This window comes from Populus trichocarpa, chromosome 4 (genome assembly GCF_000002775.5).
Source record: "Populus trichocarpa isolate Nisqually-1 chromosome 4, P.trichocarpa_v4.1, whole genome shotgun sequence".
Classification (NCBI taxonomy): Eukaryota; Viridiplantae; Streptophyta; class Magnoliopsida; order Malpighiales; family Salicaceae; genus Populus; species Populus trichocarpa.
Window position 1 is genome coordinate 8,756,887 of NC_037288.2, and position 16,965 is coordinate 8,773,851.

Sequence of the window (16,965 nt, forward strand, 5' to 3'; positions counted from 1 at the left end):
TGCACCACCTTACAAAACATTATTAATTACAATAGTGTATTTTTTTTAAATTTATGTATTTTTTCTAATTTTATCTTTCCACATTTAGTTTATTGAAGATTAGGTTTCATGATTTGTCACGGGTTTGACATATTAACCCAGTTGACTTAAACTTTTTAGTCTCTTATTTTAATTGCCATTTTTTGTTTCAGTTTTATCCTTCAACATCTACAATATTGGGTCGATTATTAATTAGGCATTGTCATTTATTTCGGTTTAATTTTTATGAGAATATCCTAATCTCATAACTCGGGTCACGGGTTTTGCGAGCTAACTTGGGTAGACTTAAGTCATTTTATTGTGTTTTTTTTTTAGATTGATTTTTTTTTCAATTTTATCATTCAATAATGAGTTTACGGTTTATTAGAAATTGAGATTCATAATTTATTCGATTTGCTTTCTAAGGAGTTATCTCAATCTCATAACCCATGTTGCAGGTTTTGTAGGTTATGCCAGGTTGACTTGAGTTATTTTTTTAATTTATTTTTTATGAGATTATCATGGTCTCATAACCTGGGTTATGAGTTTGGTGGGTTAACCCGAGTTAACTTGTGTCATTTTTTTACATTTATTTTCTCAATTCCATCCTTCAATAATGAATTGATTGAGAATTAAACTTTATAATTTATTTTGATTTTTTTTTAAGGTTATCCTAATCTCATGAATCGAGTTATGAATTTAGTAGGTTGACTTAGGTTTATTTTTATAGGTTATTTTTTAATTTTATTCTTTAATATTGGATTGATTAAGAATTAAGCTTCATAATTTATTTTGATTTTATTTATATGAGAGTTATCATGGTCTGAAGATCGGGATCATGTATTTGTAAGGTTAATCCAAGTAAATTCAATATATTACCATCTTAATATTATAAAAAGAATTATTGATAATATTAAATATTTTTTATGTTAAAAAAATAATCTGGCTCATAGTACAGTGCGTGCCAAATAGTATAATGCAAAACTACGTCTAATTAATTCATTTCTAGTATTTAGATCAAACATCCTTCCGTACATGTCTCTTTCGATTAATAAAAAAGACCTATATGGAGACAGTAAAGGTGGCATCTCTCTTTACAATTGGAAGGAAGGAATATTTGCATGATGCCATGCTGGTTCTCGAGCTAGCTTTTCATCCAACTATGGTCATATTTAAAACATTAATGTAACTCATGGAGAACTGGGATTTACAGGCTCATTTTGCTGATTAAGAAAAATCTAGCTCCCTTAATTCTTTCTTTCCCTATACACAAAAAATATATTTGAGTTCGAGGTTACGATGCATCTTTCGTACGTAGTCGGAACGTATTTTGGTTCCATTAACAATAGCTTACGGCTCCTAAAGTTGACGTAATTTCCAAGAAGCTGGAATTGAGTTTCCGTGAACCTTCAGCCATGAGAATAAAATGTATTGCGGTATTGAGCACACGCTATATGAAAACCTTAGCATGCCGTGCCCATAAATAATTGCCTCGCAAAGACTAAAAAGACCACAATAAGTTTGAGCCAAAATTGTCAAAAAAAAAAAAAATTCACTTCATTATTTGCTCTTGATTTCCCTTGGTTCTCATAATAAGAGTCTGCGTGCATGCATCGTTTCAATGTTGAAATAACATTTAGTTAATGTTCTGAAACATTAAAAAATAAATACAATAAAGATATATAGTTATGAACAATCTTCCTATATTTTCTTTTTTGAAATGATAAAAAATTATTCTAAATTAACCTATAAATATATTTATTTTATCTTCAATATCATCTCTCCAATAAAATAATTTTTATATCTTTTATGTTTATTTATCAATTTTATCCCAAGCTAGCTAAATCAAGTTTCAGGCGTCTTCATGTTGCCAAGTTGGTAAGTACAATTTGTCGGCCCTTCCAAATTCCTTTTCGGTGGGTTGAGCTTGCTTTTTCGAACACGTATTTTTGTCAAAGAGTTCCATTTTCTTCTCTTTTCAGGGTTAAAATCGTTCTTAGCTCGGCTTTGACCTTATACATCAGACTGTCATATAGCATGCTGAGGACTTGTTCAAGAAATTCATGTAGCTACAGTGCCCTACTCTCAATCCTCCTTTCTGAAATAATGCATTAATTTAATTTACTCTCTTTATCTCTTAAGAACTCAAATCCGAATTTTACCATACACCACAAATTAAGTAGATCCCGCCATTGATAAATTTGGTTCATGCAAGAGTTTCTTGCGCAGAGTTTTCAGCTCAAGTTACAGATATATGGAACCGGTTCCAAACCTTAAAGCTGGCCAAGACTTGGTCGCTAGCTTTTCCTATTCTTCAGAGGGATACTCCAAGCTTCTTTCTGTTGCATTTCAATAAGTTAAATTCATGAAACATATATATATGGACATGTTCATGTATAATTAAATTCTCAACCTTCTTGGTTGGCTAGTCTAAAATAGCGGACAGGGGACCAATACTAGACTATGATTTTTTGAGGTTCTGATGTATGAAATTCTGTATCGCGCGGTCCATCCCAGCAAAACAGTCCTTGCATGTTTCGCTTTTTCAATGCTTGAGTTACACGATAACAATTAACAAGTGATATGACATTTTCAATCCTCGAGTACTAATTGCACGTTTTCAAAATCAGTTTCCCCCCCTATATTTGTGGCCATTGTCCATCTTGCTCCCTGTGTTTTATACTTGGTAGATTGACACTAAAATTGAAAAAAGCTGGTCAATTTTCCTCAATCAACAATTCTGCTTTCTTACTGATGGTAGTTGGTTCAAGTGGTTCGATATTTGTTTATCTTTAAGAATGTCTTGAGTTCGAGCCTTGTGTATGGAACACAATTTCGCTAGGAGACCTTTATCACTTAGTGGGTCAACCCGACTCGACCAGATTAGTCGGGGTCTAGTGGGTTTTTGAATACCAGGGTTTAAACAAAAAAAATAATAATTTCACTTTTAAAAAACACCAAATTGCACTTTATAGGAAAATAGGAATTGAGTTAAAATCTTTTTTTTTTTTTTTAGAAATGACTATTGAGTTAAAAAACGAGTCACCGGTGAATGGTACAACACAGGAAGGTGGAAATTGTCAAAAAAAAAAAAAAACTTGATTCAATCTTTATGTTTAATCCCTTCACAATTAATCGATGCAAATTGACCAATATTTTGACAATCTCGATGTCAATCAACAAAAATTAAAACATTGAGTGTAAGATGACAAATTAACACAAACACAAGAGGAAAAAAAGTAATTTTAGCTATATTAACTATATCGCGCAGAATCTTATGACTGCGTCCAAAATTCAACACCCTAAATGCTTGTTTACACCATATGGTTCTGGATTACGCTCGCTTTGCATGACAATTGAGAAGGGCTGGCAAGAGTTTATTTACTATTATTTATTTATGCTAAAAAAGCTAGGAAGATTCTAGCACAAGTCTTTATTGTTTATTCAACGGCAATTTATTTTATTTTATTTATAAAATATGTAATTAACAAGTACGCACCCATACTTCACTGAAACTTTATTACGATCATTCCACAGCTATCACAATCAATTTATTTAAAATACTATAGCTTAAAGTGTGCCAATATCTTTGAAGACCTAAAATTCAACAAAAATCCAAAAGTATATCAAATGGGAGTTTCGTATTTGTACTTTTCTTTGCCCTTTTTTCACCTTTTCACTCTCATAGGTCATGCATGGCCAACGAAGAAGAAATAGGTTACCTCTTGAAATAAAATAAAATAAAAAAATAAAATGTCTTTGTTTAAATTATAGCGTCAAGACTTGTGGTTTATTTCTTTTCTTCTTCTAGACAAAAAGAAGCCGCAGCCACCAGCTAAAAATTGTTTGTCCAGTTCAAAGCTACTGCACCGAACTCTAATTAGAGAAAAGCTACAATCACCTTACAGTTATTGGTCTAAGTAATTACTTCCAATCATAAAGGAGACACGTAGTATATTATTAGAGGATACATGGTAAACTTAGATGTTGACTGTGATAAAAGAATCATCACAGACAGACAGAACGAAGGTCGAAGCACTCACAATCTATATTAAGTAGCCTTCATGGTTATAGTGGTTTGCTTGAGGTACTTGAACTTCCCTGAATAGCTAGGGTTTTGCTTCTTCAGGCCTTTTGTGGTGTTTGAGACCAGCAGCAAATAAATATTATAGACTGCAAAACATGGGGAAGAAACTGGATGCTCTTTTTGGAAGGAAATTAAGGACCTCTAAATTCAGTTCTCTAGCTAAACTAGCAGTTTCTAGGATTGCTATCCTCAAGAACAAGGCACAGGTCAGGTTTTCCCATGCAAGGTCTGATGTAATTCAGCTCCTTAACCTTGGACACCAAGAACGAGCTCTCCTTATGGTAATTCATGATATTCCCTTTTCCTTTTTGATTCTTTGATCTTTCTATCTTTCTATATTTGATGTATGATGGGGTTTGCTCGACAGGTTGAGCATGTCATCAAGGATCAGAATATGGTGGATGCTTTTGTTATGATGGAGGATTACTTACATTTCCTGAATGATAGAGTTGTTCTACTTGAAACAAGCAGGTTAGTTTCTTGAATTTTGATAATTAAGTTGATCATTTACTTTTAATTGTGTCTGTGGTGGTGATATAGTGTTTGGAAAAGTTGTTTCCTTTGTTCTGTTATTAAATCATATTTGCTTTTGTTTACACAGAGAGTGTCCTGATGAGCTCAAGGAGGCAGTATCGAGCTTGATCTTTGCATCTTCAAGATGTGGTGAATTTCCAGAGTTGCAAGAGATTCGTGGGGTTTTCGTATCAAGATTTGGAAAAGAAATCGCTGCTTGTGCTGTCGAATTGCGCAGCAACTGTGGAGTGAATCCCAAGGTAAAGAGCTGAATATTTGTAGATTAAATTGTTGCAAATTTCTTCTCACTTTTTTTTTTAATTCTTTTTTTTTTTTAGATTATACTAAAGTTTTCTGCAAGACAAGCAAGCTTGGAAAGCAGAAAGAAACTGCTAAAGGACATCGCATCTGATAATGGTATCGTTCTGCATTTGGAGGAAGATGCTCCAGTGGTTGCACAGGTACGAAACTTGTACATTACAAAATGAGAACAATTCCGTATGCAATGTAGAGTTTGAGGCTTAAAAATCACTTTGGTTTCAGGAAAAAATGGATGTCAGCCAGCCGAAGCAGCAGGAGCAGCATGTAGAAGATTTTAAATCAGCCAAGTTAGATGTTACTGAGTCCCAAGCCAGAACACACGTTTTGCCTGAGGAGGAGCTGTCTGAATCACTGAAAGGAAGGAAGAAGTACAAAGATGTAGCTGCTGCAGCTCTAGAGGCTTTTGAATCAGCAGCTTATGCAGCACAAGCTGCAAGAGCTGCTGTTGAACTCTCAAGATATGATTCTCAGGACATTGAACGGGATGATCCTGGCGATTCTAGTCATGGAAAAGGAACTCTGTATGATTCCGATGGGTCATTGACACCTGAACTTCAAGGCAGATATGAAGCTTCAGAGGAGAACAAGCAAGCTGCAAGAGCTGCTGTTGAACTCTCAAGATATGATTCTCAGGACATTGAACGGGATGATCATGGCGATTCTAGTCATGGACAAGGGACTCTGTATGATTCCGATGGGTCATTGACACCTGAACTTCAAGGCAGATATGAAGCTTCAGATGAGAACAAGCAAGCTGCAAGAGCTGCTGTTAAACTCTCAAGATATGATTCTCAGGACATTGAATGGGATGATCATGGTGATTCTAGTCATGGACAAGGGACTCTGTATGATTCCGATGGGTCATTGACACCTGAACTTCAAGGCAGATATGAAGCTTCAGAGGAGAACAAGCTATCAAATGATAGTTTGGTATTTAACGAAATATACACGATTGACAATATCAGTTCTGAATCAGAAGATGAAAACATGAAAGGAAACGGAAGAGTGCATCTTGAGTTTGAAGAGAGCAAAACAAAACCTGGATTTGATAGGACACCATCTAATTCAAGTTCAGATTCCGACGGGAACATGTGGAATGAGAGATATCAACTTTCAGATTCACTCTCCCACAATAAGCCAGTAGGTAACGAGGTGGTTTCATATTTGGTTGACAAGAAGGCTGAGAGGGAACAAGTGAGCATTCCATCACCAAAGCACCATGACTTGGACTTGTACAGAAATACTAATTTACTTGCAGATGAAAACCAACACATCAGAGAGTATAATGCAGTTCATGACGAAGATGTCTCTTATGAGGATGAAAATAAGCTTCCATACCAATCTCCAAAGTGGATTCCACTCAAATCTCATGCCGATGCCATGATAAATCCCAAAAAAGGAAACTATGAGTACAAAACCGCACACTCCACAACTTCTGCTGAGAATTTAAGTACAAGTTCAAACATAGACAGGAAGCGTTTATCAGTGAGGACCAGAAGAGCAAGGGGGGCCTGAAAAGAATAAGTGAAAAGCACCAAAATTTTGTTTCCTTGGTTCCATTCAGTTTTTGCTAAGCCATATGTATAGGATTTCATAATTTTATTTCTTCATATTTTGTTTCATAAATAATTGGCGGTTTGCACATTCAATATGAAGTAATAGATAAGAAAAATATTCTTTCCTCTGCTTCACAGGACTTTTATGCCCATGCACAGGTCTCTCTAACTCCCAATATTGAAGATGAGAACATGGCAAGTCAAAATGGCCTTTTTGTTAACTGAAGGTTTAATATTCAGAGATTCAGACTCTCAAATGAACTTTAAACTTCTCATGCCTTTCATAGCAGAATTTCAGAATTTTGTACTGCAATAAATAGATGGACAAAAGTTAGTTATATTTTTCACTAAACAAAGATTTTCTCAAGGCATATTTTAGTAGAAACGCTTCAGGCATATATTCAAATTAGAGGGCAGGTGGGATTTAGTAGTTTGTGAATAGAATGCAAGCACATCGTGCCAAACTCAATTGGTAGGCCTTGATTTTCAAACTCGGTTTAAATCACGCCATTCTAATTATGGGCTTCGTCTCTGAAAGGACGACTTTATTTTGGGTGTTTGCATAATCTAAAAGACAGACATAACTCATCAACTATCTATCAGATGCAGAAGACCAGGAAAATGCAGGCTTAACTGGAAGTTCATAACATATTCTAAGTTCAGATTAAAAGGATTTTTGTTGCCTGTAACTGAAATTCAGGCAATATGCGTGTTAACTTTCTACCATTGTGACTAACAGGATGCAGTCAATTGGCTACGATAGACACTAGTGTTCCAGCATTATTAACATTTTGGATGCTGCATCAGGCACCTGTACCATCTAACAATTAACAAGTTTTCAGGTTTTCGAATCCATGCTTTTTACTGTATTGAACAGTGATTTAAACAGCATCGAGGGGATTCCAATCATTGACATTCCCAATTAATCGGTTTTTGGTCTTCAAGATACGATTTCCCGAATATAATTAAAATTACAGAAACAAAGTTAATGAAAAAAACCCCAGCAATATGCAACTTAAACTTGTTGATTAAGAATGGCAAACAAAGAAATCATATCACATCACACTCCAGTAAATTGTCTTCTAGGGCACGATATACAAATTACAGAAAGATCAAGCAACCCCGTGTTTCATTAATTTTAACAAAGACAGTCCAAACAATCCAAATAAATCTAATGTAATATTTTACTGTGAACCAAACTATACCACATTAAGCCTAAATTTTAAAACTTCTCTGTATTTGTAAGTAAATTACTATTGATTGGAACCTGTATCCTGCCACAATTCAATGATATCAGTAGCCTGATTGAGAAGATCATGCAATTGCTTCCGCGATATCCATGGCTTGCCTACTAACAATAGTCTAAGCTGCTCCCAAGCATCTTCCTTGGGCCAAAAGTAGTAGGGACTCAAAGGGATTGTGCCATGGCCTGGTATCACTTGGTTTAGTGCAATTCCAATTACCTTCTGCATCCAAATGAACTTCAATACTACTCTTGATTTCTCTATTGGCTTCACCACCACTCCAAGCTTCTACAATATTAAAAAGAAAAAAGAAAAGTTTCCTTTAACAAATCAATTCTTTCACTAATGTTTTGCCCTATCTTCTCACTATCAAAAAAGATTAAAGGGAAAATACTTTTAACACATTGCATCAAATCAATTCCATAAAACCCAATTGAGTTCACTATTCAATCAAGAACAAGAAAACAATGGCATAAACAAATATGTAAGATAAAACAAGTTCATTGTTGCTATATCATACATAAAGAAAAGAAATTAAAGAAAAGGGCATTCAAAGGTAAGGTATGTGTGTGCAAAATAACCTCTTTCTCAGTGGATGTTTCGTTTTCTTTTTCTTCTTCAGGGAGTGTTCGTTGAGCTTTTGGAGCAGAAAGTTTGAGTCTTGCTGGGGTTTTGAGAGTAGAAAGGGATTTTAAGTGAAAACAAGAAGGTTTCGGTTTGATAGAGAATATAGGGGTTTTAAGGGGTTTACGCAGGAGGCTCTGTGAAGGAAATGTTGAGGGTTGTAAGTGGGTTTGGATTTTGGGTTGTGTGGCCATGGATGCCAACATCTTTCTACCTGTCCTTGTGTTCTTTGAGACAAGAGAGAGATTCTGTGAACCAAGAAGCCACTTTGAAGAAGTATCTTCGCCTGTTTCTCTGTTTCAGGAATTGTGACCAGAGGAAACTAATGGATAAAGGTTCGGGTCGGGTTAATTCGAACTCGAATCTTGGTTGAGTCAAAACTACTGGCTAATGGACACCCTCTCCCTTAAATCCAAAAACACCTTTCACTCTTTTGAAATTTGGGATTTCTTCCCACATATTTTATTTACAAAAAAATTAAATAAAAAATATTTACTTGAAAAATAGAATATATAAAATAGTTTGTCAAATGTTAAATTATGGATTAATGTCTTGCCAAGTCCAACCAAGTTGTAATATTGTGAAACCGTGTTATTTAAAAATTTAAAAACTTTTTGTGTAAAATTATTTTTTTTATTTTAATATGATAATATTAAAATTAAATTTTACTATATTGTTTTAAAAAAATATTTTAAAAAATAATTGTTACCAATCCATCCCTTTACAAATAAAAGGGGCAACAGTTGAGAAACTAACATAAAATCCTGATACAAATTAGCAGAAAATCAGACCAATTAATCACATACATAGCCAGCTAATCAGCTTGATTTAATTAATTAGTTGAAAACTAAGGAAATTGATGGCAGAAGTTTCTTAATCCCAATTCCTGAACCCTTTTGCTTTGATTCCTTTAATGTTCCTAAGTTAATTAGTTTACAAGATGAGTTTTATTACTATAACTTTGCTTGTCACGTCTGCTGTTGTTGGTTCTAGTTTTTGCAGGAAATATGGATCCAGGAAAATATTTCAGAATGTCGTGGGTTGCTACCTTCCAATTTTCTCCGACTCGGAGGTTGATAAAACAATTATATTATAACGAAAGAAAACTAAGCCATGAGATAATTTTAATGTGTTAATCAACTGTACTTTTTTAGCCCAAATTAATACTTATTTGGTTTTTTTTTTTTTCAAAAAAAATAAAGTGGAATTAAAAGACAAAAAATCAAAATAAAAAAGATAGAAAAAAAAGATGATTTCTCTTCTCTTTAGTTAATAGATAATTGATCCTTTTAGTTTTCAAATATTCATAAACTTCATTATCCTTAATTTTCAATCCTTGATTTGTAAGTGGTGAGACAGAGTTGTTGGATTCCGACGTGAAGAGAAAGAGTCGTTATTTACACCAATTTCAACTATCAAAATGATTAAAATGTATGAAAATGAGTTTCATTTAATAAGAGGGGTTTTATAATAGTTGTTTAGAAGCTTAATTTTGCCTAAAAAAACATATGAAGTCGAGAAAGAAAAACTTTACATGATTTGATTTTGTAATTTAGACCAGATTTTAGGTCTATTATGTTGGTAAATCAGTTTCTAGAATTTCTAATAGTATTTTTAAGGTGTTTTTGGATTAAATGGGCTTTTAAGGAAAAAAATATTTTACCTTTATTTTTTAGTCACAATAATGGTGGCTGAAATTTGGGTATACAGACAACGTGTTCTCTATTAATTTTTTTTCCAAAGAAAATAAGGATAGATGACAAGTCATCAGCTTCTTAAAAAGATTTTAAAAAATAAAGGTCCAAGTACACGAGCCTGAGCTTGATTGTCTACATGCTTGGGCTTTTTTTTTAAATGCCCATGTGTGCTGGAGCACCAAGCCTACATGCCTGAGCTTTTTTTGGCTTTTTATAAAAGAATTTTATTTTATATTTAGGTGAAAAAAAATTTAAGAAATTTTTTTTATTAAACTCAATTGAGTCCATTACCCAAATCTTAGATTTTACAGGTTAAGCCACAACTTTTGCCCTATTATTTTTTTTAAAAAAATTATTTTTGGTTTCTCAATTTAAAAAAAAAACCAAATTTCATTATTTATTATCAATGATATATTTTTTTAGCTTAAAATAAAAAAAGAACCTTTTTTTGGTTATTTAGCTTAAAACAATTAGGCTTGTTTTTGCTATCTTGATCCCACCCACATGTCTTGGTTATTTTTTGCTTGAAAAAATTTATTTCATACATAAATATTCTCATGCACTTTATTATTGTATAATTAAATGATAGAAATGCTTCGAGATAAAAAAAAATATTGAATCTAGTGATATGCATGATCTAAGTTGCAAGTTTGACTAGTTTACTTGAGTTCACTTAGGGTTTTTTTTAAATCAAGTGTTGTTTTTTTTTACCAATTTCATCCTTCAGCATTGAGTTAATTGGAGATTGAGCTTTCCAATTTATTTTCTACAAGATTATCTCTACATGTTTTGCAGGTCAACCTAGGTTAAACCAGGTGAATCTAATATATTATTGTCTCAATATTAAATAAAAATATCATTTAGCATGTCGTCATCTCAATTTTTTTTAAAAAAACATATCTACCAATATGTAGCAAAATTTGAATTCATGTTTAAAATTGTTTTTAACAAACACGTTAGCAATACCTAGAATTTTTTTTTGCGTTAGAAATTTTTTTTGTCCCAACTCGTGGCATAGCGCGAGCCAATGGTCTAACTATAAGAAAATCTAAAAGGTGTGGTGAATCCACTATGCAAAATGCATTGTGGATCCCCTCACATGGCATTGTGGATGAACTGTGCACAATGCTCTTTTTTTTTTATTTTTTTTTTTTATTTTAATTTGGCCCTTAGAGACCAAATTATAGGATAATATATTGGGGATGAGTAAGATTGAAAGATGAAGAACCAAAGTGAAAAACATAGAGGTAATAGGTTGCTTTAACAAGTTTAGGCGAAATGTTTATTGTAGTCCCTAGACTTTTCAAATTATAAATATTGGGTCCATTCGATTTCCAAAATTTAAGGGCAAAATCAATTTTGGTCACAAACTTCATTTTTTTTTGTCCCTTACTTGAGAGAGGTGAGAGAAAGTCGATGAAATCCGATGTTAAAGAGAGAAAATTTTGTTGGCACCAATTTTGGCTAAAAAATGTCGATATAGATGTCAAATTGTTCTATTTGATAAGGGGAGTTCACAATATGTGTTTTTACCTTGAAATTTCCTAGAAAAACATATTTGAGCTCCATAAGATTTTTTATTTTGGGTTGATTTTGAGTTTTAGGATGATTTTTTAGGTTTGTTGAGGACATGAATGGGTTTATCAAATTGTCTAGGTGTTTTGAATAAAAAGAATGGTTTGAAGAATGAGTTTTTGGGTTGAAAAAACTTTTGCCCTGATTTTCCAGGCACCACTATGACAAAAAAAACTTGGCAGTATCAGACGACACGTCATCTAACTTATTAAAAAAAAACAAATTAAGACGGATGACATCTCATCGACTCCATCTAAAATAAAAAAAAATTAAGGGCCTACACCCGGACCCTTACTAGATAGATCAACCCTAGCAGCGCCTGACCTTTTAAAAAAAAAATTAATTAATGCATTTTTAAATGTATTTTCGCAAAATAGCTTTTAAATATATATTTAAATTAATACCCTTTCTCTTTTTTATTTTGTTTATTTAGCCTCTTTTAAATATAAGTTATTTTTTAGTTATTTTGGATGCATTTAATTTTTTAAGAGATTGTTTTAATTCATTTATAATTTTTTTTATGTTTTATATAATTGAAATTTATTTTTTAAAAAATATATTTATTTTCTGATAATATTTTTAAAATGTATAACCTTGCATAATATTTTTATCTTTTATTTTATTCAATCAATTTAATGTGTGTCTATTTTTATTATTATTTGATTAAATAAAAAAATCAATATTTATGAATAAAGTCCTTGAACACAACTATGTTAAAGGCTTGAGTTGGATGCCAAATATCTTGATGTATATCTGCCTTTTAATTTTTATCTTATTTATCATTAATGAATTTTTATTTATTTATTAACACATATAGTTCTTAATTTATTTAATTTGATATATACATAAGCTTTTCATTTTCACTTGGTATTTTTTATAAAAAAATACGTTGAAAAAGCCTGCATATTCATTTTTTTTTAAAAGAAAAATTGATCCACGACAGAACACAAATCAAATAGCTAGTTTTATTCTAGACAATGTTGTCTTCCAATTTAACAATTTTATTTTAGAATTGTTTTAAAAAAAGACTTATTTTATACATATCTCTTCAACAAAAAATTATTTTTGGCTTTTTTTTATTTGTCTCTTATGTTTGAAACATTACTCAAACATAATCCTAGAGTATTCAAATATTACCTATCCCTAAATGTGTGAATTAATAAAAAAAAAAACATGATATTCTTGCATAAGCTAAGCTTATTGTTGTTTTAAATCAAGTTGGTTTGGACGAAATATAAAGGAAAATATCTCAGTTTATTGAGGGTTGTTACTATCTACCAATTTTCTCCAAATTTATTGCAACCATAGTTTAGTTAGATTTGCAATGATAATGAACATGTAGATAAAGGGAATTTTGATAAGATGGCCATAATAAATGAGAGGTTTTGCAATAATCCTATGGCTCTTGGTGTCTTTTTTTATATATTGCACATTTTCACGAGCCCATAAAGAAACTCATTAGACATAATATGTTTAATGAGTTTCTTTGTGGGCACACGCGCGCATACACATATTTATAAAGCACCTACATTGCCATTTGCCAAGTTCCTTAACCCTAACAAAGAAAAATACAAGCTATATTTTGAAGAAGTTACTAGATGGTGGTTGTGATACGTTGCGGACCGACTTAACTTTTTCTTCGATGTAAATAAAAAAGATGTTAAAACAACACAAGTGTTCCTAAGAAATTAAAAAAAAAATCTAAGACTCGAGTCATTATCATAATTAGATTTAATAAGTTCAGTTAATTTAAATAATGCGAATAAAAAATACAATGACAATAAATAAAATGAAAAAAAATTGTCAATGTAAAAAGAATGTTTTGGCGACACCAGCGTATTTAAAGAAACAAGAAAAATATAAGACCCAGGTCATTGATTTGATTAGGTTCAACAAGCTCGGCTTAATGATACAACTAAAAAAGACATCAATAATAAACAAAACAAAAAATAGCAATAATTAACTATATATAAAAAAATGAGCTACCACTATAATAATTGGGAGGAGAAAAAAGAAAAGAATATTGGAGACTAATTGTCGCTCTGCTATGGACATCGTTTTATGTCAAAAAATCATCTTAACCCAAAATCTGAAGCTATTAGGAGAAGTTCCAATATCTGATATATATTATTCTCTAATGCACCCTCTCAAGTGAAAGCTTTTTATGCTTGAAACTTGCACAGATTTACACTATATGTGCTTAATTTTATTAATTAAAATAAGGTTGGTGAGATTAGAACTTATAACCATTTGGCCATCAAATCTTTGATATCATATAAAGAACCATCTTAACCTAAAAATTTAAGTTGTTTGGTAAAATCCCAAGATATGATTTATATTAGTCTCTCTTACTTACTTACTTACTTTTATATATATACATATGTGTGTGTGTGTGTGTGTGTGTGTGCACGCGTGCTAAAAGTATGTCATTAAGTGAGTCTTTCCAAGTGGTTGCAATCATTCAAAAAATTTCATCATCTTGGAAAAACTCCAAGAACTATCTCAAGCATAGGGGCAATGAGATAAGAATTGAAGACCTCATTTTGAGGTTGAGGATAGAAAAGGATGATAAGTTAACTAAAAAGAGAATTAACTCTTCTAGTGCCCTAAAAGTAAATGTTATGGAACAAGATGTAAGGTCTCATAACAAAAATAAAAAAAGTTTGTTGTGAAAGATAAAGGAATTGCCAAAAAGTTCAATGACAAGTGTTTTATCTGTAACAAGATTAGGCATCTGACCAAAGATTGCAGAAACATGAGTAAGCAAGGAAACCCTATGAAAAGGATTACTTAAGCCAATGTCACCGAGGTTGATCACCTCACTAATAAAGTTTCATAAATGAACTTGTCTTATGTTGTTTTTGAAGTCAACCTTATAAAAAATCCTGAGTAGTGGTGAGTTGACATTGGTGCTATAAGACAAGTATGTACTAAGAAGATGATGTTTTTCACTTACAAATAAGTGGAAGGAGAAAACCTATACATGGAAAACTCATCAACCTCCAAGGTACTAGGTGTTGGGAAGGTCATACTGAAGATGATCTCTAGAAAGTTTTTTACCCTCAATAATGTATTGCATGTTATTAATATTAGAAAGATCTTAATGTCTGGCTCATTGTTGAGAAAAAATGGTTGTAAAATGGTTTTTTAAGAGTGATAAATTTATATTCTTTAAGAGTGGTATGCTTGTAGAAAATAGATATCTGTGTGATGGCTTTTTTGAAATAAATATAATGACCATTGTAACTAATAATGAGAACACAAATAAGAATGTCTCTTCTTCTTATTTGTTTGAGTCTTATGATGTGTGGCATGATAGGTTAGGTCATATGAATTATAATTTATGTAAAGGTTAATAAACCATGAATTATTACTAAGTATGATTTTTGAGAAAAATCTATGAAATTTGTGTAAAATCAAAATTCACAAAACTTTCTTTTCAAACAATTGAAAGAAGAAGCGAACATCTAGACTTAATCCACTCAAATATTGGTGATTTAAAGTTTGTGCAAACGAGAGGCGGAAAAAATTATTATATTACTTTTATAGATGATTGCACAAGGTATTGTTAAACCTATTTTCTTAGGAGTAAAAATGAAGCTTTTGAAATGTTTAAACATTACAAGAATGAAGTTGAAAATCAACTTAACAAAAAGATAAAAGATAGTAAGAATATAAAGCACCAATTGGTGAATTTTGTTTTCAAAATGGTATTATTGATCAAACTTTTATTCTTTATTCACCACAACAAAATAACATTACAGAATGTAAAAATAAAACATTATAAGAAATTATTAATGTCATGTTGATAAGTTCGAGAGCACTTCAGAATTTATAGGGGAATCAATTTTAACTGTCAATTATATATTTAAAAAATACCCCATAAAAAGTTAGTTAAGACACCATATGAATTATTGAAAGGTGGAAGATCTTCCTATAAATACCTCAAAGTGTAAGGTGTCTTATAAAGGTAGCAATATCTGATCCTAAAAAGGTCAACATATGATATAAAACTATATATTGTGTATTTATCGGATATACATGCAATAGTAGTGCATGTTAATTTCTTATACACGAGTCAAGTATTGAAGATATTCATCTTAATACTATATGGAATCAAGGAATGTTATATTCTTTGAGGATGTATTTACATGGAAGGAAGCATGAGAAAATCATTCATTAAGAGAATGATTGAGGCTAGCTGAAGTAATCATCATCAATCAGAAAATGATGAAGTTGAGCTTAGAAAGAGTAAAAGGAAAAAAATGACCAAAACACTTAGTCCTAATTTTTTTTTAACATACTTGTTAGAAAATAAACCTTAAACCTACTCTGAGGCAATGTCCTATCAAGAAGCTTCTTATTGGAAGGAGACAGTCAATAGTGAAATTGAATCAATTATGAATATTTAAATTGATCTTCTTCCTGAAAGTAAACCATTAGGCCATAAATGGATCTTTAAAAGAAAAATAAAAGCTAATGGCACTATTGATAAATATAAAGATAGATTTGTTATTAAAGGTTTTAGACAATAAAAAGGTATGGACTATTTTGACACATATTCATCTATGTCAAGAATAACTTTTACGTGAACATTAATAGTCATTGCAGCTATTAATAAGCTTGAAATACATCAAATAAATGTAAAGACAACTTTCTTAAATGGTGAACTTGAAAAGGAGATTTACATGGAACAACTCGATGGGTTTGTTGTCAATGGACAAGAAAATAAAGTTTGTAAACTTATCAAATCATTATATGGTTTGAAACAAGCACCTAAATAATGACATGAAAAGTTTGACAAGGTTATGTTGTCAAATGAATTCAAAATCAACGAAGTTGATAAATGTGTTTATGTAAAAAACACAGATAAAAGCTATGTCATTGTATGTATCTATGTGGATGATATGCTAGTTTTAGGCAACAATGATCATATAATCAATCTACTAAGAAAATAGTAACTAACAAGTTTAACATGAAAAATTTAGGTGTTACAAATATCATACTAGGAACAAAATTGTTTAAGACATCTAATGGATTGATATTGTCCCAAGGTCATTATATTGAGAAAGTTTTCAAGAAATTTTCTAAAGATGACAATATCACTGTCAAAATACCAATTGATATAAGTGTATAACTATCCAAGAATAGAGGTAAGGGAATTAATCAATTTAAATATTCTTAAATAATTAGAAGTCTAATGTACGTTATGAACTGCATAAAGCTTGATATTGCTTATTCAGTTAGTAAACCAAGTAGATTTATAGGTAATCCAAGTATGGGTCATTGGAAGGCAATAAAAAGGATACTCTAAGTATTTGAGGTACACC

The 16,965-nt window shown here is 31.6% G+C and overlaps 2 protein-coding genes across 2 annotated transcripts; one reads left to right on the forward strand and one right to left on the reverse strand.

The window, feature by feature from the left end:
• Positions 1–3,860: 3,860 nt before the first annotated feature.
• On the forward strand, positions 3,861–6,624 carry LOC7456819 (uncharacterized). The gene is made up of 5 exons (XM_024600258.2): positions 3,861–4,386; positions 4,473–4,576; positions 4,707–4,878; positions 4,957–5,079; positions 5,162–6,624. The coding sequence occupies exons 1-5, from the start codon at positions 4,201–4,203 to the stop codon at positions 6,452–6,454; spliced, it is 1,878 nt and encodes a 625-aa protein (XP_024456026.2). The 5' UTR covers positions 3,861–4,200; the 3' UTR covers positions 6,455–6,624.
• Positions 6,625–7,502: 878 nt separating this feature from the next.
• Positions 7,503–8,721, reverse strand: LOC7456818 (30S ribosomal protein 3, chloroplastic). The gene is made up of 2 exons (XM_002305122.4): positions 8,321–8,721; positions 7,503–8,027 (listed from the first exon to the last, which is right to left on the reverse strand). The coding sequence occupies exons 1-2, from the start codon at positions 8,567–8,569 to the stop codon at positions 7,749–7,751; spliced, it is 528 nt and encodes a 175-aa protein (XP_002305158.2). The 5' UTR covers positions 8,570–8,721; the 3' UTR covers positions 7,503–7,748.
• Positions 8,722–16,965: the final 8,244 nt, after the last annotated feature.

Excerpts from the sequence above, each read along its gene's own strand:
- LOC7456819 (XM_024600258.2), top strand. The coding sequence starts at position 4,201 with ATGGGGAAGAAACTGGATGCTCTTTTTGGAAGGAAATTAAGGACCTCT. Across the intron at positions 4,577-4,706 it reads GTTCTACTTGAAACAAGCAG|AGAGTGTCCTGATGAGCTCA; the intron begins GTTAGTTTCTTG and ends TTGTTTACACAG. Across the intron at positions 5,080-5,161 it reads ATGCTCCAGTGGTTGCACAG|GAAAAAATGGATGTCAGCCA; the intron begins GTACGAAACTTG and ends CTTTGGTTTCAG.
- LOC7456818 (XM_002305122.4), bottom strand. The coding sequence starts at position 8,569 with ATGTTGGCATCCATGGCCACACAACCCAAAATCCAAACCCACTTACAA. Across the intron at positions 8,028-8,320 it reads AAACATCCACTGAGAAAGAG|AAGCTTGGAGTGGTGGTGAA; the intron begins GTTATTTTGCAC and ends TTAATATTGTAG.